The 23,118-nt window shown below is 37.3% G+C and overlaps 1 protein-coding gene across 1 annotated transcript in view; it reads left to right on the top strand.

Annotated features, from left to right (window-relative positions):
* The window catches only part of LOC149302946 (zinc finger protein 608-like), a 46,240-nt gene extending 25,548 nt beyond the window's left edge, over positions 1–20,692 (top strand). The window contains exons 3-8 of the mRNA XM_089481848.1: positions 15,815–15,902; positions 16,094–18,527; positions 18,740–19,148; positions 19,424–19,599; positions 19,994–20,141; positions 20,607–20,692. Coding sequence (XP_089337974.1) covers positions 15,815–15,902; positions 16,094–18,527; positions 18,740–19,148; positions 19,424–19,599; positions 19,994–20,141; positions 20,607–20,692 — 3,341 coding nt within the window. The remainder of the gene's footprint in view (positions 1–15,814; positions 15,903–16,093; positions 18,528–18,739; positions 19,149–19,423; positions 19,600–19,993; positions 20,142–20,606) is intronic.
* The last annotated feature ends 2,426 nt before the right edge of the window (positions 20,693–23,118 follow it).

Genomic DNA, 23,118 nt, shown 5'->3' on the forward strand with positions numbered 1-23,118 from the left:
CTTGATAAGGGTCTGATGGGTTAATGGTATTGTCCTGCGAAACATCCACTACACAGCTGATCTGTTCCTTAAAAATGTACTTCACACTTTCATCATCTCCAGATAAGTGGGTTGTGCTTTTTTAAAACAAAATCACCAAGACGTCTGGTCTTTTCTCCTCGTTTTTTCCAGCAGTGCTCATAATGGAAGCTTCAAGGGATTTCAGACTCCACAGTCAACAGTGTGGTTTTGTTATCTGCTCTAATCCCTTTAAATTAGCAATACCGCTCTAATTGCTATCTGTTTACCCGAATAGGTGGCCAGTAGGCTTGCTAGAAATAAAAGATGGTGACCATTCACGGTGCTTCTGGTAATACAATAAAGGGTCATTTGAAGTGCCTTGTTTTTAATTAGGAATTGTTAGGGGACTGTTGGAGATCACAGCGAGAAAGAACTCATATAGTGAGCCAAATGCAATTTTAAATTGCCTGCCTTTACCGAGCTTAACAAACAAGTGTTGTATTCTCCAAAGCTGGTCACGTTTGGTGGTTAAAACTGTATATGTTATCGCATTACAGTCCAATAGATATATCTTTATGAACTGTGATTTGTTGATTACTGCAAAGATAGGTAATTAAGTATTACAAGTACAGGATTATAGAACAACTGCGTGGTTAAGTATCTCGTTGTTGTCTTCTGCTTCATAATGTATATAAATCCGTTTTGAGGAGAGTGAACATGAGGGATCTCGGATAGGGTCTTAAAAAATGCATTATGCAAATTTTCAGATATTTAAGTGTAATTGTAATCCAAAAAAGACAGTTTAACAAATAGTTCAGAGGGTGTAGAAGTGGTGGAGGTTGATACAGGAGGGAAGTTAAGGATGCATGGCAGAGGCATAAGGCTATCATGGGCATCGGACAAGATAAGGTTTGATGTTTTGCAGGCAAAAAATGAGTGGCCAAGATGGGCTAAATGGTTCTTATCTGTTGCGAGGTTGTTAGTTTCTATCTTTGTTCCTTGTTAGAAGGGAAATCGGGCCATTCAAATTGAGATGATAAAGCACAAACGTCACATGATAGCTACAACCGAAAGAAATTATATTTTCTCATGAGACTCCCCCATATCCTAAAACCAAAAAAAATACTTGGTGACGTGCTGTGTGTGAGAGAGAGCTCATAATGCTGATTAACTCAAACATGTTGTGTGACCAGACATGTTTAACAGTTCTTACTGTGCCCTTGGAACTTGACTGTACTCTGCTTTTCACTTTATGTTCATTAAAAATAAAATGTGTATTACCTGCCAAATGTGTTTTCCTGCCGACGTAGACAAATCTAAGGGTTTCACACTAATCAGGTAAAAAGGCAGCGGGAACCTTCTTTTTAATTGCTTGGGGGGAAAAATACAGAGTTTATATTTTTCTGTCCCAAGCTTGTGGTTGTAATCAGTGGCTGTCAGTCACATTGTTGCATTACACGGTGTGAACGAAGCAAACTGCCATTGCGCTTCCTTATGAGGTGTGGAAGATTAAATCAGGAAACTGACAAATAGTAATTGGTAATAAACGTTGCACATAACAATGTGAGGAAACAGAATTTTGCACGCCTACAGTGCTTACGTTGTGTACATCAGGTATATGCTGGCTTTATATTGTACATAGAGATAAGACTTGTTGTTGCTTTTTATCTTATCCCCTATTAAGTAAGAATTTTTATGGCATTTTGAAAGAGCTATATAGTATAGATAGTTATATGCCAGCTTGGTTTACTTTGGGAGTGTGCGTGGGTTGGAGATTTAGCGTTGGCGATCTATGCTTAGATATTTCTCCTTGTAAAAATACTTTATAAAGCGTAGATATTGAGCAATGTGAGGTACCTGTAATGTAAGAATAACGTGCCCTGATAAAGTATTATCATTACTTAAAGCCAACGGAGTGGATGGCCTTGCTAAAAATATTAAACAAATAATTGAAATAGGCACATCAGTAGCAGCTAATTGGAAATTGTCACTAGGCGCTCACTCTATTATGCTTTTGTGAACTACAAAAAAAAGGATTTTTTGTTCACTAGGGGTTAGTCAGTAGGAAGTAATGTACTACTAGACAATATGGAAAGGCTATATGGCACACTGCACTTGGGAGAATGCCTGTTAGACCTTCTTTCGTGAGGCTCTTTCCAGGCTTTGCCCATATGGCAAAGTAAATCGGGCAGATGAAATGTTAACCTTAACTCACAGTTTACAGAATAAGCCATATGATCTCTCATAAAAAGTCTGACTTGGCAATGGGAATAACTTATTTTATGTCATAAACACATATCTCATGTGAAGATATTTTTTTCTTTACAAGGTTATGACGAGAAGTAGCAAACTCTTTGTGATAAAGATTGGATTTCTTCGTTGGTTTTTCAGTGTTTCATGAATACACATGAAAAATACATAGATAAATCTGGGTTAATATATTTGCTGTGTTAAATCCTCTTTCGATTGGAGTCTAACAAAAGCTACACTAATATTCCTTGACCACAGAAAGCTTGTTAGAGGTCTTTAAGTTGCAAAAACCATATAATTCCATCATAAACGTAGGTTGATTCATAGTAAAGCTATTATACATACCGTATTTTTCGCTCCATAAGACGCAGTTTTTTTCCTCCCAAAGTAGGATGAAAAATCAGCCGCGTCTTATGGAGCGAAGATGCACGCACGCAGGGAGGGAGGGAGGGGGGGGGGCAACGATATACCGTATTTATCGGCGTATAACACGCACTTTTTTAACTAAAATCCGGAGCTTAAACCCTACCTGCGTGTTATACGCCGATAAATCCGGGGTCGCAACTGAGGCAGGCGGCGGCCGCCAGCAGAGGAGTCCTGGATTTCTGCCAGTCAGGGGGGCCCAAGGGGTGCCGAGCGGTTGCTGAAGACAACCGCTCGGCAACTCTCGGGCCCCCCTGCCTGACAGATATACAGGAATCCTTTGCTGGCGGCGGCCGCCACCGCCACCGCCGCCTGCCTCAGCGCTTCAACTCCTGTGTTGGAAGCGTTTGTCTCGGGTGCCGGCGCTTTACGCTGGGCGCCGGCATATGACGTCAGACGCCGGCGCTCAGCAGTGAAGCGCCGGCACCCGAGACAAACGCCTCACGCTTCCAACACAGGAGTTTAAGGTAAGTGACCGGGGCGGGGGGGGGATCCTGAGAAGGGGGGGTTAGGGAGTTAGAGGGGAGATCCTGAGAAGGGGGGGTTAGGGAGTTAGAGGGGAGATCCTGAGAAGGGGGGGTTAGGGAGGGAGGTCTTACTGTGTGTGTCTTACTGTGTGTGTGTGTGTCTCACTGTGTCTGTGTGTGTCTCACTGTGTCTGTGTGTGTCTTACTGTGTCTGTCTTACTGTGTGTGTCTTACTGTGTTCATAGCTTATTCAGTTATTGTAATAAATATTTTAGCCCATTTTTTAGCTCAAAATATTTTTTCCTTTTTTTTCTCCTCTAAAATCTAGGTGCGTCTTATCAGCAGGTGCGTCTTATAGAGCGAAAAATACGGTAATTGCAATGGTTCTCATTTCCATGTAGCTATACCAGAATCCCTTGCAATAGACGGCACAATATACTGTGGAATTCTATGAATCCATTTATAGCGTGGCGTATTCTTGTGCTTTATTGTACAATGACTGATTTCTATTGATTCAAAATCAGTGTTACTACTGTCAAGGGTTTCTAGGCGTGAGGACGCATGCAATATTCAGACATCAATTGCTAGAAACCAGCCTAGCACTGATGAGACCCAAAAGCTCCAAACAGCTGTCTGCGTGTGGGTTTTCTGGCTGTGCCCTTCTAACCCATGCTGTGTCTTAAAAGCCTTTTTGCATATGCCTTCTGTACAAAAGGGATCTATGTTTAAAGTGCATAAATGCATGAATGGATACACTGTGTGTGCTTCCCATTTGCATGTAACGACCCAGAATCCCAGCATGAGCTATGTAAATGTGCTAGTAAATTGATGGGTTTTTTTTTAACCAAAAATAATCCATAAATGCCACTGACTCATAACTTCCCTTAATCATTTAACCACCTTCTTTATTGTGCATGTGTGTACATATATGTGTGAGTGTGTATGTAAAATGTGTGTGTATGTATGACTGTGTGTTTTTTTACTGGGCTGAAAATTATAATTTTCTGTATTTTTATATAATCCTGCACGTTACTACAAATGTCCTTTTTACAATCAACTCAACAAGGAAAAAAAATGGAAATAGAAACATAAATTTGTTAAGTTTTATTTTTATAACATCAAAATGGAGTCACACCCCACGGGTACAATAATATTTTTTATATCCCCAGAAATTGTTTAGAGAAAAAAAAACAAAATGTTTAGAATAATTTTAATGTGAAAGTAAAAAATAAACAAAATACATTGGTAAATTAGGATTAGGATTGGTAACATATCATAGAAATAATTGCAAGCATGTTGCGTTTGGACATAATGGAACCGAGTCAACCCTACTCAGGCAATATCTGGCGTCGGCAGTTAAACAAACGCGAATGCATTCGATTATTGTTTACGTTCCTTGTAAGGCGTTGATGGCTATCATTTTATCCTTTCCTACAGCCATTTGCTTTTCTTAGGCTTAGCAGAAGCTTGCACAGTACGAGAGACTATATTGTCTCGGCTCAGTAAATCTTCTTGCACATTCCTTTGTCATCTATGGTTGCACCTGTGATTTTTTTTTTCCTCCCTCTCACCATTATCTAGATGTCTTTATTGTCTTGGGTTAGTAGGGCACGGTAAAAAGGGCTTTGGTTCTCAAGGTTATTTTCATGTACAAATCTAACAGCTTGGCGAGCAGCTAGCAACCATCTAATAGCTATAAATGACTCAACCTCTAGTTAAAATGTACTCGCTTTGAATATCCATGGTCTTCGTACGCATTGGGATTCTTTTTTGCCATTTGTTTTTACAAAGAAGCTATTTAGCGAAGAGGAGCGCTGTCATGAACACAGCTGTTCTAATCCTCACTTCATTGAATGAGGAAGGATATTGTTCTTAAATCCACTTCTTGTTTTATTCTCTTAGAAATGTAAGATGACTCATAAAATAAATTGTGCTGTAGAAAAAGGATTTGGAAAAATATCTGAGTTGGAGGGAGGAATCTATGTATGTTTATAGTTAAAACATACAAAGAACTTATATGGAGAACTATTATATTTTTATTGTATTTTAAGTGGGTTTTAATATTTTTTTTTCTTCTCCATTTTGCTTTCCTATTCTGTGAATGAATTGCCCTCAATCAGTATTTTTTGTTTTCATGTGTAGAACAACATGAAATGAACGCTTTGCTGTCCAGGGACTTGGTAAAAAGAGGATTCATTGCTTTTTGCGCCTTCCAGTTTAAGATGCCTTCTGAGACGCAGCCAATTTCTGCTACAGTATGTGCCAAGTGTCTTATGCCCTGCTTTTAGCATTAATCGAAAATGTGGGGGAAGGGGTTTGGTGAGGAATTTAACGGATGAAGTAGCTCTTTCAAACAGTGTTTTATAGATCATGTTATGTTGTTAAAACATAAAGTTTCATGTTAACGAAGGTACTTAAATATCTAGAAATTGTTTTTCTTATTCAATGTAGGATCGTGTCAGTTTTTTTGTGTCTATATAAATGTAAATATAGGACTAAAGTTAGTATTGGTCTTTTGCAGCCTAATCTTTAGAAGCCTAATTCATATTTTCCCCACTTATATCTGGTAATAGAAACAAAGCTTGCAATCTGTCCTGCCTTCTTTCGGCAGGGATTTGCTTAATAATGCAGATCCTTTCGATCCCTGAGAAAATAGTAATATATAAATGGAACAAAAAACACACATCAGAAGTTGTAGAGGGAATGAAAACATTTGTGGGATAAGCACGAGACTATCTGGAATCTAAGACCAGACCAAGGACTGATTATGGGCTAAGTCTCTACATGGGGAAAATAGGCAGATTAGATAAATCAAATGGTTCTTATCTGCCATCACGTTCTAGGTAATGAGAAAGTAGCATTAAAGATAGCCCATAACGCTCTTTTTTAATGCAAATAGTAGAATATGAACATCATAATGCTATTGTATTACTAGATAATTTTATATGTGAAAAATACCCAGAAATAACAAGTTATGGGTATAATTGAAAATTACTTGTGTCAAGGGCAGGTACAAAAAGGACATATTCTACTTCCGAAAGCTAAGGTTGGATTTTATTTATTTGTGTCAAGATACGTTACCGTTAGAATTGGTACACACAGAAACTTTACATTTCACAGTGTGTTTCCGACAGCAACTTGAATGTAAAAGTAAGAAAATAATTTTAACCGTGTTCGAAAAGCTAAAGTCTTCTTGTGGAAAGAGTCAATGAAACTCCTGCTGTTTTTTTGCTTAAATTTGGCAAAGCCTTTTTGGGCAAGTGAATACAGACTAAACAGATTACAATTGCCTCTTTTTTTTTTATTGAAACTTTGGCCTTGTCTTAACTTCATCTAAGAAAGAGGAAAATGGTGTGAATAGAAACCCTGCAGTGAGAGTTAGGCCTAATGGGAAAAGGCTGGAAAAACTGTCAAAGGGTTTGATTGACCAGCGTCTACTCTGGAGTCCCTAGAGAAAAACAAAAATTCTTCTTATCCTTTCTGAGAGGATTTCATGTGCCGCTCAGGGTTACAGATTATCTGTTGAAAAAGAAGCCCATGATAGCTTGTAATTTAGGTTTAAAGAAGTGTTTGGAATATATCTGTCCGAAGCCATTGATATAAGTTGAATAGAAACCAAGAAAATAATTATGATGGTGCTTGTTGAGTGTTGTGGAAAATGTGAATGGAATAAGGCACTTATTGATGCATCTCTGTCATAAATAGAAGTGAGGAGGCCACTATTTTCATAAATCGATTAATGCATGAATGCACAGTTCGAATATAAAAACACATGTAATAAACAGCTCATGATAAATATGGTCAGTGGGTCCAAGAAGTGATGTAACCAAAATCCTGTGAAATTAGAACTGAATTGTTTGAACTTTATTATAGCTCAAATAAACACACACGATTTTGCTCAATGCGTACTCCTAGTAATAAAAATGGCTGACATTGTTAACTGTACATTAGGACCAGTTTTCAAAGCCCACATGCAGGGGTCAGCAGGTGCCTTCAGTTCTCACATTAAGTACGTATGCTTAGTAAGGTAGGAAACACTTTACTAACTAATTCCCTAGTAGAATTAGCCAAAGAAAAGAAGGCTTGAGTTATTCACACTGGCTGTGTCCACTTCTGCTCGCAGCTGGTGGGGGAGGTTGGGATGGGAGCAGGAGACCACTAGATGAAAACCACCTATGTACAGCACAACACTTATTCCTTGTACAATGTTGGCTTCCCTATTAAATGTGTCTGCTACCACACCTTCAGTTTAAGGCACTCTATAAATCCATGCAGAGGGGCTGTTCTTTGTGGCAATCCCCAGTAGGAGTATGAACAGAGCTGTGGTTAAGATCCCCTGTGGTTAAGATCCCGGGTTCCAGGTGTTGGATAGTAGTACCACTTCACAAAGACATTATTTACATACCTTTAACATTCTTCTTTGATAGTTTTGTGTAGATTCAGCCACCTTTGTTATGGTAACAAACACGAGCTGCAGTATGTGTATGGGTCCAGGATCTCAGGATTTTTTATTTGTTTTGAACATGTTAGTAGATCTATGCATTAATCTACTTTATTGTTTATACTATAAAAAAAGGAAAGCTAGAAGTCTTCAAATTTGCCAAATTGTAACTGCTTCCTGAAATGTCAATAATAATAGCAGTGTCAAGTTGGCCATTATGAATTGGGGATTCTGGACATTTCATGATTAACATTGTATCATGAATAACACAAAAAAATATATTTAACAAATTACTTGCTTTACAAATTACTTGGAAATCCAGATAATGAAAAGGGCTTCTTGTAGGTCCATACATGGCTAGTATCAGACACGCCTACACAGTATCCATTTATAAAATGTGTTATCAGTGTTTTTTCAACAGCGACATGTCTGATTAATGATCCAGAAAGAGAGGGGCAGAAACGCTTCTCTTTCTCCATGAATCTATGCTGAAAGAACATGCCTTGTCTAATTGCCTCCCCTGTCAAAGTGCCTTCTGGGTCCCATTTATCTCCCGGGACCCATCTAAAGGCCAGCTTTGGAGAACTCCTGTTGCCAGTGGGCCCTGTGCACGTGGCCCTGCAAGAATGGCTTTTATCCCAACATAACTGCATCTGCCATGTGCAAATCAGCATCAGATAATGAATAATGGGTGATCACTAAACGTATCATTTGTTTAAAACCTCATAGAATTTAAGAATGGTGTGTGTTTATATATATATATATATATGCAACTACTAAGTGTTCATTTAACATATGCAATGCCAAATAAGATTTACAAAAGAAAAAAAAAAGGAGAAAAAAATTTACATCTAAATGCCACTTTAGATGTAATCTTTATTGTCCCGTTAACAAATGTAACTTGGCTTCATTGACTACCAACGGGGCTGTTTATTTTTGCTCCAGGAGCAGACAATTAGTCACACTCCATTAGACTTGTTTACAAAAAAAGAATCTCTTTTCCAAGCCTGCTATTGAAATATTTGTTTCTTTCCCCCCTTCCTTTTCTTCTCTTTGCCCATAACCATTAAATTGCCACAGCACTCTGCTATGCATTTCAAAGAAATGCCTAGCACCCCCAACCAAGCCCTGAAATGGTTAAAAGGCAAAAGAGATTGACCTGCTGATTTGGGACTTATAGTGAGGGATGCGCCTTACAACCCCCCATTGTCAAGTGGAAAGCTGGGCTCATAATAATGACAAGCAGAGCCATTTTATTGAATTTTGCCCATAAATTGGCCATATTAGATAAACATACGCTTCTGTATGAGTATATGCGCAGGTTTGTATCAAAGGAAGGAAAAGCTGGGCTATTCCTGTAGTCATTTCATTCCTTGTCTGTATTATCTTGAATTGCTTTGTTAGCCTTAAAACCTGTCACAAATCTGTTTCTAAAGTGCAGCCCAGCTGCTTACTGTGAGGAATTAAAGTACACAAGACCATAAAGAAAATTCTCACGCAACCGATAAGGCATTTAGCATCCCTCCCTTCCCCCAGTAATCTGTTATGTACAGAATAATTGTTAACTATGGAATGCTTTATCAGCTTTTAAGTCATCGCTGGTATGAATAAACGCTAGAAACATTGGTTAATGGGTTAGCAGGCTGTAAGCAAAGAAAAGAAAAGGAATTTCTTGCTCACGGGCTTAGAATTTATAAACTGAATTTATAAAGCAATTTGTGCATTTAAATTCTGTGTACTGCCTTTAAAGACTATGGCAGCAATGAACACTTCAATGAAAGTCAAATTCTATTTTTTTTTATAAATAACGGAATAGTCTTTCTCTATTTTTGTAATTTTTCTTATTTTCTTTCAGTTTATCTATTAGTAGTTTAAATGAGGTTTATATATTTTTTTTGAGATAAAAAGCTTGCGTTTCTTGCTAATATCTCATGTTTTTGGTACTTTTTTTTTTTTTTTGAACATCCATGCACACAAAAAAAATGTCCATCTCTCATCAGGGTTATCATTGGCCGTGAGTAAATTGGCTCTCGTCCCACTTGCTGCATGGCAACCTTTTATTTTAATTGGAAAGATTAATCAAGCTCTGGTTTTTGCTTCTAGATTCAGATCTAGAAAGAATAACAATGAACCATAAATACAAAAACATTTTAGAATACATTGTACACCTGACGAGACAAAGCTTATTTATCTCCTAGCATGTTGGATAGCCAACAGATGCCATTGTGTATTCCCTAATATGATAAACCCATAACATGGCTAATTGGAGTGTTATGCACAAAAGGGAAGAACATGGTAATTACAATATAAATATGAATTTTCCCTTTTTAGTTGCTAAGTGATTTTAACTTCGCTAAGGTTAGGTTTATTCTTATAAGGTGAATTCTGTGGCATTCAAGTTCATTGGCCGAAATTTGTTCTAAAGCAGAATTCTTAGTTAATCAGTTTAATATTCATATCATAAATCTTTTGGCAAGTGAGCACACCATCTTGTTTCTGATTATACAGGAATATGCGTATTTTTTTTTTACGAGGCAGACATGCACTGCTTTTCTTGCAGTCTATTGTAGATTGTGTGAAATTCTGCCTAAAGACATAATAGGGGAAGATCATTTCTAGTAAAGGCAATAGCAGCCATTTAAGGGCTTATTAGCAGTCTGTGTGATTTACGGAGGCCTCAGCTGGCTGCCAGCAGAGGTTTAGGAATGTGTTCTCTAGGGCCTGGTAGCAAAAGATGAAAAGGACCCAGAACTGGCACAAAAGCAAATAAATACTTTGACTTGAACTAAAACATCATCATTTATGAGACTACATTCCACACTCTCCAGCACGGCACGGACAGATCACTGCTTTTACTTTAGGACGGAATATTTGCTGCTTTCTAACATCATCTTCTGAAACCTAAAAGCCTTCATTTTTTTTTATTACCGCCAGCAAATAATGATTAATATGTGCTTTATATATACAGTAAGTATTTACATTCTTGCCTTTTGCACAATGGAAACCTGGAATTTATTCCTTGAAGTATATGAAGATATTTCTTAATCTATTAAATCACAGGGGAAAAAATCAATGTCCATTTTTCCCCCCACTTTGTCTTCATAAAAAAATGCATCGCTTCACTGGCCGTTTCTGTGCATGAAATATGACTAAGTACAAATGTGAGTCTTGTACGTTGACTTGTAATGTACAGTTTGTTTCTTAAATACCTAGTATGGAAAAAGGGCAAAAGATGAACATACACATAGAAGTTTGAAAGATCATCTGTATTGTATGTTCCTAGTATTCACTCTCTTAAAGAGCTGGATCATTAATCAGACATGTCCCTGTTGAAAAAAACCCACATTTTATAAATGGATACTAACTGTGTAGACATGTCTGATACTAGCCTTGTGTGGACCTACAAGAAGCCTTTTCCATCTGCTGGATTTCCAAGTAATTTATAAAGCATTACTCAATAAACCTGTTTTTTTGGTGTTATTCATGATGCAATAGTTCTTGCCTATTCCAGACATTTACCAAACTACAATTACTAGTGTAAAAACCAATTAGCAAAAATGCGTGTATGAAATATTTCTGCTCGTCACTCCAACACCGGCATGTCGCACCAGAATGGCCCCAGTTTAGCCCAAATTTATCTACATTTTCATTACCGTCTTATCTCAGTTTTTTGTGTTATATGTCTATTGTGTGTTATATTTGCATCGTACTACTTATTGTCGTGTCAAATATGCTATGAAGTTAATTGCTACCTGAAAATTAATTTGTTTTAATAGTCAATCCTGGGCGTTCTGTTGTGCCAAACAGCCTAATAGGATTTCCTTTGCAATAAATATGCCTGCTTGTTAATAATAAGATAAATTTAGGGGACACATTAATATACGATTTTCAACACCACACTATTATCTCTCCTGCCTTAAAGTAGTCTTTTGTTCTTTAGAGTAACCGAAGATAATTTACAATGAGACTAAGGATGTTTTTCTTCTTCTGCAATCCCTGGATGGATTTTCATCCACAGGAAAAATAAATTGAATTCTGCTTCAGTTTCCTTGCATGTTCTGTGCTGGTAATAAGGTGAGCGATTCAGGATAGAGAGAGAGATATCTGGCAGTGAAGTAATTAATGCAAAGTACAGGAAGCTAGTCTGACAGATAAGCATGATAGCTTTGCTATATATATATATATATATATATATATATATATATATATATATAGCTTGTCTTAACAGGCTTGAGGGATTGGGGCTCTGGAGGAAATCGTGTTTTTTTCTTTGTAGAAGAAAAACTCAAGCATGTGTTCTAAGGCACCCTGTGGTTCTATGCTTTGCTCTGTAGAACCACCACATTATGTAATGATTTTATTGTTATGTCTTAAAAACAATAGAAATTTGTTTCATTGTATACATAAAGAATGTACTGCCTGCATTGTAGCTTGTAGTTATTGTGATTTTTGTACATACCTTTAGTGAACTGTTCACCAGTCCATACCGCACAATGACATCATGTCATGCATTACATCTGTGAAAGGTTACTGTTGCTGTAGAAACGAGGAGGAAAAAATAAAAAGAAAGAAAGTGACCGGAGAGATGCTTTTAGACGACCATTCAACTAAATATTGACCAACTGTCTTTTCACGAGAAAGAAATAGATGGCAGCGAATAAGCTTGAGTCTAGTTTTCCAAGAAGCTGAACGATTTTCCCAAATCAATACAGCTCATCAGGCATCAGAACAAAGGCTGCGGGGGATGCGACGGGGATTGAGGTGCTCATAGGTTCTTTTGTGTTTAAAAGCAGGAAAACCCAGGGGAACGCCAAGTCTGCCTTATGCTGTTCATTGCCTTCTTTGTGTTGGTTTCCGAGGAGTATTCAAAAAACATATGTTTACAAAATGGTACATCAGGGCAGGGTTGTATGTATATATGTGTGTGTGTGTGTATATATATATATATCACATATACTCTTTATGAAAGAGTGTCTCAAGGGTGAATTGTCTGCCTGCTAAGAAACTAAAATTCCCTATAATGTGCGGCTATAATGCAAGTAGTACTGTGGGAATTACCCGGGATAGTCATTTTACTTGAGGAGTTGTAATTAATAAATGTCAAATAAAGTCTAGCCTCTCCAGCCACCTACCGAGCGAGGCTATCTAAACTGGCAATTTTTAGCCCTTTCAGCAATATAATCTGTGCTTAGTACATTAACACCAGAGCAATGTGTCTCAAAGGTTTATGGCTGTAGTAGCTGCAGCTCACTAGGGCATAAAGTGTTTCATTAGGCTTTGCCTTTGTTACTGCTGCCCTATCTCCTGAGCTCCATTGCAGTACGTTATTTGTTCAGATAAAGCTCAATGTTCAGGGTGACTAATCTCAGCTCTGTGTTCCAGATGGTTTGATTACAGGATGTGGTTAAAATGACTCTTCAAACATTTGGCTCAGCAGTCGAGCTCTTAAAAAAAAAAAAAATGAGGCTCTTTCTGGTCACCTGGCACATTATTCCCCCTTTCGCCTGATTTTGTCTTTTGTAGTTTTAGAGGCACCACTTGCAGCTTGAGATCTTTTATTTAAAAACCAATGTACTTATTTCTGTATTAATGTCACTTAAAGATTTTTTTTTTATCCTTAATTACACAAAGAAAGATTGAAATCTGTAGGGAATGTGTCATGTCTTATATCATGTAGTTTTATATTGTATAAATTTATCATAGGCATATAATGGCAGCGAGTGCGGTGTTTTGGTAGCCACCCATGAAATATAAGGAAGTCTGGTTATCAGCCGTATTTCATCCCTTGAAATCAAACTACTTTAATTTATGATTAGGTGAATTTTTGTTTTCATGTCTTTAATAGTCACTGTTAATATTTGAGAGTGCTTTGTTATCTGTATTGCAGTCTATATTTATGTTTTTAAATTGGAAGGTAGGAACCTTGTGGGAAGAGATGTACGTTAGGAAGCTTTGCTAATGCAAACAACTTAATGTTTGGTTTGCTAAGCCAGGAGGTGTTACACAAGACATTATCATTGTTTGAACTTCAGGCGACATGACACAGATACCTCAGAGGATCTCGCCTCCCAGCATTTCACACCCTAGTTCCTAGTACTGCTTTGGTGTTGACCATTCAAGGAACCCGAGAATGTACGTGCTTCATAATAAATAGTGAAGTGAGAGCATTGAAACCACAGCTCTCCGCACAACTCTCTCTTTCGTGACCTATTTTCTTGCTGTTGGCAGAAATGCGTAACTATTACTACCGAGATCCTATAAGAAGTATCTACAATTTACTCATTACTCTTTCATTTAATAACTACCTTGTATATAGATTGTTCATAATGGTTTTGTTTTAATTTATTCCACAAAGATATCTTTCCTCAACTAATGTGTGTAAGCTAAAGAAAACAAATAGAATATTCCAGCCCTGTCTAAATGGATACTGTGGTAAAATGAATGTTAACTCCCTTTGACAGCACAAAATATTTTCTTGACAGATGATGATCGACGGTAAAACTTTCTTCTGCTTGTGTCATGACTTTTGGTTCAAATGCAAGAAGTAAATCTGTTCTCAATATTAGCACCTTTAGTTAACCATGAAAAATGTTGGCCCATATGAGACTAAAACGTAAACACATAAGAAGTAAGCTTGCAAGCAGGGCTCTCTCCACCTAATGTATCGGTTTGTCTTAGTCTGTCAATTCTCGTCTTGACATACCCCTTGAATATATGTATTGTATTAAGCGCTGCGTAAATTGTTGGTGCTAGATAAATAAAAGATAATACTAAGTTACAAGCTGCTTTCTAAGATGGATGGAACCATTTGCTTGCAGCGGAACTGCTTGTTTGCCGACTCACTGCTCTTTTAGTGAACAGTGTGACTTATACCTAAGCTGGTAGAGTGGATCTTAACTAGATCCCATCTACCATTTGCTGGCGCTTTAGGAAAACTGAAATACTCCACATACAAAACATTGTCAGCACGGTATTAGCTTTTGTCGTCCGTTTATGTGCAATATTTAATTTGTTTGAAATTCCAAGCACAAATGTTAAATACAGAATGTTACATTTAAAAATGTAAGTATATTTTTGAGTTGCTAACACATATTTCTTTAAAAGCAAAAAAATGAGAATTAGAAGATCTCAATCCAAGCAATCCTGCTGCTTGTTTGGCATGAAATGCAGACCAGTTTCATGTTTGTTATTACCGACAAACTGAGAACCCTAGATTGGGAGAGGGGTAAAGGAAATAAAGGGATTTCATAGGGGGCTACGTTTTAAGTACTTGAGCAGGCTTTCCTGTTTTTAATTTTATGAGTCTTCCAATGTGGGCTTGTTGTTTCTTTTATGTTTCCTTTCAAGCGTTTTTAATTATACATATGTGCTACATCAGAGACTTGATAACAGAGCAAACTGGTTTACTGCATCTATAGTTCGAATGCTATACTCCGTTGACTTACTGGCAATAGCAATATATGACTTTGCAGCATATACAAAAGATTTACAAGGGAGCTTTAAGAAGCTGGGTATTTGACACCACACACACACTAGCCTGGAGAGCATCTGATCCCATGGCTTTATTAAATCTTTTAGGTTGGAGGAGGGTTGTCGAACACAGAGGTTCTTGTTGAATGGTATACAATTTGCAGCTCATAGAACATGCCTTGAGTTGTTTCGTAGATGTATTCCATTATATCATTTTTCTTGAACAAATGGTTAAGTAAGCTTTTTCTGCTAGCGATTTTTATTCTGTTATACATTGTGGGTTTTAGCCATTAAAAAGAAACAAAATGTCAGCTTGGTTATGAAGACTAGATTGTGAAGTCACTCTTTTTTCTTTGTTTCAGTGTGGATTTAAACACCCCTTTATGTTAAAATCTTTATCATCTGTCTGTTAAAGGCAATATAGATTATCTGTGGTTATTTTCTGATTTAACCCATACAAACTGGTGCTTGGCATTTGCAGACTGCCTGTTAAGTGAGAGCAATTATGTTTAATAATAGCAACATTTAGAGGTGGCGATTTACAGCAAGACATAGTAAAATGTATTTCCTGCTGTCATTCCTATCTCGATTGTGCATACACATACACCGTTTCCTGTGGGTTTCAAATTGAGGTTGTTAAAACCGAAAAAAGGAAGCACGTCAACCACAGCTATTAAAAGCAATCCTAACTGAATTTCCGAATGTACTTTTTTTTTTTTATGACAAAAAAATATGAACTCAACATTTTTCTTTTCATTTGTAGGTGTGCTGGTTGTTAATGTTACTTGGCGGAACAAGACATATGTAGGCACTTTACTGGATTGCACGAAACATGACTGGGCACCCCCAAGGTATGCTGTATTCTTGGATAAATCTAAATGTCATTGAGATTAAGCAGAAATCCTTTTACGAACATGTAAAAAGTTCAATTTTTTTCTCCTTGATATTCATTTTTCTGGTAAAACTTGCATAGTCTGATTTAGTTTTTTGACTATGTAACCTAAGATTTTGTGAACCTTATTAATCAACTGTTGATTTGCAGATTTTGTGACTCGCCTACAAGTGACCTTGAAATGCGTGGAGGACGCGGTAGAGGAAAGCGATCAAGGTCAACAGCAGCCGCACCAGGACCAGCCAGTGATACAACTTTTACAGAATCCCGAGGGCTTCAAAATAAAAACAGGGGAGGGGCAAATGGCAAAGGGAGACGTGGAAGTATTAATACAAGTGGGCGCAGGACACCCCCGAATTGTGCCATGGAGGATATTAAAACAAGCCCTTCACCTGCTGGGAAAAGAAAAAACAAGCCCCCAATGGAGCTAGACCTAAATTCCAGTTCTGAGGACAATAAATCAGGGAAAAGGGTCAGAACAAATTCTCGAAGCACTCCGACAACCCCGCAAGGTAAAAATGAGAATTCTTTTTTGGACCAAGGCTGCTCTTCTCCAGTTTTAATAGATTGCCCTCATCCAAATTGCAACAAAAAGTACAAGCACATCAATGGACTGCGCTATCACCAGGCACACGCACACTTAGATCCCGAAAATAAACTGGAGTTTGAGCAGGACAGTGAGGATAAAGTTTCTGACTGTGAGGAAGCACTAAGCAATGCAGCACTTGAATGCAGCGAGTCAAGCACAAGTTTGGATCAAGCAAAAGCACCAACCTCTCCTGGTTCACTTAGTGCCCCTGGCACCCCAAAGGGCAAAAGAGAATTGGCAAATAATGGACTAAATCAAATTGCCAATTCCAAAACTGGAAAAAATTCTGGAAAAAAGAAGTGTTTAAGTGTTGAACTTAATAACCTTCCAGTGATTTCTAATATGACAACCACGTTGGAAAGTTGTTCAGTGATTGATGGTGGCTTAACGGTGGAAATGCCAAGACTAGAAGCAGAGGGGGTTATTGACAAGAAAACTGTAGGTGAAAAAGACAAAGGCAAAAAAGCCAATAACTGCAAAAATGACAAAAATCTGTCCAAGCTCAAAACCGCTCGTCCTATAGCCCCTGCCCCAGCTCCCACACCGCCTCAATTAATCGCTATCCCTAGTACTGCATTTGCAAACTCTAATACAGGGACAATACCTGGATTACCCTCACTAACAACTACTGTTGTCCAGGCAACACCAAAGAGCCCACCGTTAAAACCTATTCAACCAAAGCCCACAATTATGGGAGAGCCAAGCACTGTAAATCCTTCTCTCACAACACTGAAGGACAAAAAGAAAAAGGAGAAAAGGAAACTTAAAGAAAGAGAAAGCAAGGAGCCCGTAAGCCCCAAAACAGACTCCAAAGTTGGTAAAAGTGAGGATTCAAAGGGACCTGGAAAAGATATGTCTGGGCATTTTTTAAAAGACCATTTGAGCAAAAGTGAAGTTCTTGCAAATGGATCAGATATGCAAGAGAGCCGGATGGCTAGTATAAAAGCAGAGGCAGATAAGGTCTACACTTTTACAGATAACGCACCCAGCCCCTCAATCGGAAGTGCCTCTAGGATAGAGTGCGGCAATGTGATCAATGGACAGTCACCTATTGCTCCACTGCATGTTTTAACACAAAATGGTGGTGACGGTTCAGCTACCAAAACAAACAGTCCAGCATACTCTGATATCTCAGATGCTGCTGATGATGGGGGTTCTGATAGCAGATCAGAAGGTGCAAGGTCCAAGACTAGCTCTCCCTCAGATATTATTTGTAGTAAGGACAGCATAGTCAAGGGACATTCTACGCCCATACAGCAATCATCTCAAGTAAAGGAATCTCATTCGCCATATTACCATGGTTATGATCCATACTATTCACCAAATTACACTCACTCGGGACAAATCAACAATACTGTGCCTGGCCACGGTAATCCCACACAGGGAATTAAAATTAAAAAAGATATTGAAGAAGAAATAGAGAAAAAAGAAAAAACAGAAAGCTTAGATTGCAAAAAGAATGAAGTGAGCCCAAATAACATACCACCTCAACATCAATCGGTTATCACTCAAAGACACCCTGCACTAGCCCAGTCACTTTACTATGGTCAATATGCATATGGACTCTATATGGATCAAAAGTCTTTAATAGCTTCAAACCCGGCTTATAGGCAACAATATGAAAAATATTATGAAGATCAGAGAATAGCTGAGCAAAAAATGGTACAGGCTGGGAGAGAGTCTGAGAGAAAAATGGAAAATTCATCAAAGGAACTAGTAAAAGAGGACAAGCTAAAAAACATACCATCTGCTACGGTTTCCAAAGCCCCTTCAACTCCAGAGCCAAGTAAAGTTAATCCAAAAATTGGAGTAGCTAATAAAACAGAGGATTCTGGGAAATCGTCAATTCTGTCGAACCATCAGCAACTTCAGTGTGAAAGTTTCAAGGCAAAGCAAATGGAAAACCATCAGCTAATAAAAGAAGCAGTGGAAATGAAATCTGTCATGGATTCTATGAAACAAACGGGTGTGGATCCCACCATGAGATTTAAACAGGTAAGGCTATTGTAATACCTCACTTATGATGTTAGCCACTTGTCACATTAAACATGTTTTTTTAAATTCTGGTCTAAGGTACAAACCACAGGTTTTAGCCTGTATGTGTAACTTCTTCCCAAGAAACATATATGTTTCATAGCAAGTTGTATAGGCATAATATATTTAAGCTACATGCATTTTTAATGTATAGTCTACTTTCCGTTCTTCAGGAGGCTGACTCAAGATCATGGCATCATTACATTTACCAATCAAAGTATGTTGAGCAGCAGAAGCCAGAAGAAATGGACCGTGAGAAAAAAATTAAAGAGGAAAATTCTATAAAAACACCAAATAAAGAGAGTATTATGCCTGTTACATTGCCTAATGTGAAGGAAGAAAACAAAGATGTGAAACGCTCAGATTCCCAGTTAACAGAGGAAACTAAAATCAAGAACGAGGACAGGAAAACTCCAGTAAATTGGAAAGACTCTAGAAATGCTAGAGTGGCAGTGTCCTCACCCATGAGCCAACATCAGTCGTATATACAGTATCTTCATGCCTATCCTTATACTCAGATGTATGATCCAAACCACCCAGCTTACCGGGCTGTGTCTCCTGTTTTAATGCATGGTTATCCAGGTATGTTGAACTTTATTAGACATTTGATTATTAGCATTTGCAATGATTTTAAAGTTTATATTGTTATGTTAAGTCTAAAAAAAAGGATTTTGTAAAAAAAACTTAAAACATACAAAAACTGGCATACTGTATTTTCAAAATAACTGTTTTAACATCATATGTATGTTAATATGAAATATCAGTGATGTCAACAAAACTTGCTTTGGATACAAAGGAGAAGAAAAAACGGATAATCTGAAGAGTAAATTGTAATGTTTTCTTCATTTTTTCCCTAGGGGCCTATCTTTCTCCAGGCTACCCTCACTACTCTATTTACGGAAAGGTATCAGGAAGAGATGATGCAGAGAAAGCAAGTACGAGTCCCAACATTAACTCAAAGACGGCATCGGAGTCAAAAGCCCTGGACCTACTCCAGCAGCATGCCAATCAGTATCGCACCAAGTCCCCTGCTGTAAGTTTCCTCTATGTGTACTTTGTGCAGCAGATATAGTTGTTTTGTCTATATATTAACGATGCCTAGACTGTGCACTTTGTCATGCGTTCCACAATGGTGTCCATCATTTTGAAGAGGTGGGATATTATTTTCAAGCAACGTGTGATGTGTTCTGGGGTAATGTCCCCAGACAGATTAGGAGATGTAGAAAAATCCACAAACCAGTATGAAACCTCTCTCTACAAGCATGAAATTGCCTTTATCTGGGCCATTCAGCCCTGATAAAGAAGACATTTCTCCAATGTCATCTAAAATCTGACTTCTACTTGTCATTCTTCTAATACTACAAGAAGCAGAATTGTCCATTTGCAGGATTATATGTAATTATGAATTCTATTTGATATCCCTTCAGCTGGCTGAGAAAGCTTCAACTGAACGTGAGCGAGAAACTGAAAGAGACAGACATTCCCCATTTGGGCAACGTCATCTTCATACACACCACCATACCCATGTTGGAATGGGCTATCCTTTAATACCTGGGCAATATGACCCTTTTCAAGGTTGGTATTAAGAATTGTATCTAACAATTTTTCTTTTAGTTAAATATATATCATTTTTGAGCATGTTGTCATGGTTTGGTTGCCATAAAGGATGCTTCTGGTTGCCTATTTAGATTTTAACTTGAGGACATTATAGTAGATTCCTACATTTGGCCGACACTCATAACACACGAAATAAGGAAATTCTAACTAATTGCCAGCATAAGAGCAACTGGAATCATTTCACATTAGAAAGTTGGAACATATTCAACCATACAGGTTGTGTAGTATGCAGAGCTCAACATCCAACAATAATTACTGACAAAATGTAGCTAGACTAGTACCCTGTAGGCAGCCCCTTTTACCATTCACTGTTTTATATGTTATGTGAGGGTATAATTATTTGTTTAGCCATAAGGAAACTCAGTTTGTGATGCATGTGTACTGCATTCAATGGAATGTACTCACATGGGGCTTTTCCTTTAGGGTTGACCTCTGCTACCCTTGTTGCCACTCAGCAGGTGGCTTCTCAGGCATCTTCCTCCGGTATGTTTCCTACACAAAGAAGGTAAATAGAGTGTATATTAGTCCAATGGCAATGTATTTATGGATCTATGAGCACACTTACAGACGCACACGTGATGGAACTTTTCAGTATTAGCAATTTTACAAATTTTGATTATTTTGTAATAACTCTGACTCCAGCCTACTGTCCTTCACATTGCTTCCAAATAACATGTGACTATATTTCAAGAATTTGCTCAATTGGAACCTCCTAAATGTTTTAGACCGGTATGTCCCACCCCAGTCCCCAAGACACACACTAAAAGGACAGAGTAATTTACCATTTTCTATTCCCATAGGAAGATTTTAAAAAATGCAGACTTTTGGTGTGCCTATAGGACTGGGTTGGGAACTGCTGTTTTAGATACTTTTTCTATTTTAGGATAGCATTTAGCCTTTATCAGCGATACATAGAGAAAGTAATTGTAAAGCACTGCATTTTTATTTTTTTTTATCAGCTTCAACCATGAGACGAAAAATGGGTCAGGCGTTAATGTGTTGGTTGTGAAATATTAATTTATGATAGATATTAAGAAAAAAAAATAATGCTTAAAAGTTCCCTGGTGATTTTGTGAGTATTGTGTATGACTTTTAGAATGACAACGCAAGCATTAGTTCTCTGCATGTGATTCTTTTAGTACTGCATAAGCAGCTATTCATTGGAGTACTGTTACGGCTTGTTTATTATTATGATGAAGACTCGGATACTGAGATTCACAAGACGTTTAAAACGTTCAGATGATGCAATGGCTTTATTGATTTAAAGTGTTTTGCAAGAAACACTTAAGGTCAGCTTGTTTTTGTTACTGAATATTCAAATAAAACAAAAATAAAAAATACAGAAAGACAAGAGAACCTGGTAATTAAGATTTTGTAGCAAAATTGCAGTTTTAGGCAAAGTAGCTCCGACTGGAAATATTTAGTACACTAAACGCTGCCTGTGATAACCATAGAGTAAGCAGACCCCGTGAGAATTACTGGGAATGCAATTTCCAGGCTACAGATGTGTACTAAGTAATTAGAGACACAATAAAAATTATGCACACATCAATAGAGGCTTTCTGAAGTGAAAATAATGCCGTCCGCAGCTGGAAAATGCAGATTTAAACACCAAAACACTATGCAAACTGCAGATTTTAAATGTGATCAATATGCCTGCCGGAGAGAAAAATAATGTTAACTAATGACTTTTCTCTTTTTTTTTTTCTGTTTCAGGGAATGAATACATAGAAAATGTACATTAAATCATGTGACTGGATCACATGGGAGAGTTCTTTATTACAGACATCAGTTCCATGGTGTTTATCTGAAAATGCCTAAATGGCAGGCAAAACGTCATTTCATCTTTTTTTTTGTAAATTTGCAGATTTTATAAGAGAATAAACATGTCCCTGTAATTAGATGTCCATGTGCAAGTACAACATATATATATATATGTACACAGCAGTATGTTTGTATATTTACATGCACACAAATATATATAAATAAATAAATATATATATATATTCTTTACTTTTTTGTATCGGTAACCAGGCTCGCAAACACATGTAGGTGTCTGCTGCTAATTTGAAAACCATACAGTACAAGTGTATTTGTCATGTTGGAAAAGTGTTTTATTACAGATGGCTGTTATTTTACTGGACATGTAAATAATGTTATGTATCCACGTGCCTGAAACTTGCAAATTATAATCATACTGGCCATAGGCTCTAAAAGAGGCAGGCTGTCATGAAGACACTTTGGTACAATGTAGATGTCTATATGGTGGGTCCCATTTAAGATACATCAGTGTATAATGTTACTGTAATAACTGTTTTTATTGTAAAAGTGTATTGTGAAAATATACATATGGAAGGCATGGGGTTGCCAGTACTATAAAAATACTTTTGTACATACTGTATAAATTAAAATAAGGATTAAAAACAAAAAAAACAAAAAAAGAAATATTGAACATCTGTGAATAATGTATATCTTTTAATCTTGAATGGCCAATAACCCAGCATTCTGCGTACCAGAAGACATCTGTGATTGTTCTCTTACTTGAATAGTCCTGCAGTTTTTTTAATGTTTACAATTATACTGTTTTAGAAGAGAGACTTAAACGCCATTGCCTGGTTACTTGTTTTATGCTGTAATCTAGTTTATTTTATGTAAAATGTATATTGAATGCTTTCTTTTTTTATACCTGCCTTAAATAATTTGGCAATCAGAATAAAATACATTGTTTTTTGTACTGTCTTGTTCTTCTTTTAACTTGAAAACGTAAACATCATGAAATAAAAAAAAAATTGTTAACTAAGAGTGTCATAAACAAAACACTCAGATAAAACACTTAGCAAAATATCAGGTTATTTTGGGATGGATTTGACAACTTGGGAAGTAGTTTCTCTAAATATGGCAGTGGACCTCTTTTAACACAAGCCTAACCTGTAAT

The sequence above is a fragment of the Sceloporus occidentalis genome, unplaced genomic scaffold, assembly GCF_023333645.1.
Source record: "Sceloporus occidentalis isolate IW3139 unplaced genomic scaffold, rSceOcc1.0.p SCAF_16, whole genome shotgun sequence".
Classification (NCBI taxonomy): domain Eukaryota; kingdom Metazoa; phylum Chordata; class Lepidosauria; order Squamata; family Phrynosomatidae; genus Sceloporus; species Sceloporus occidentalis.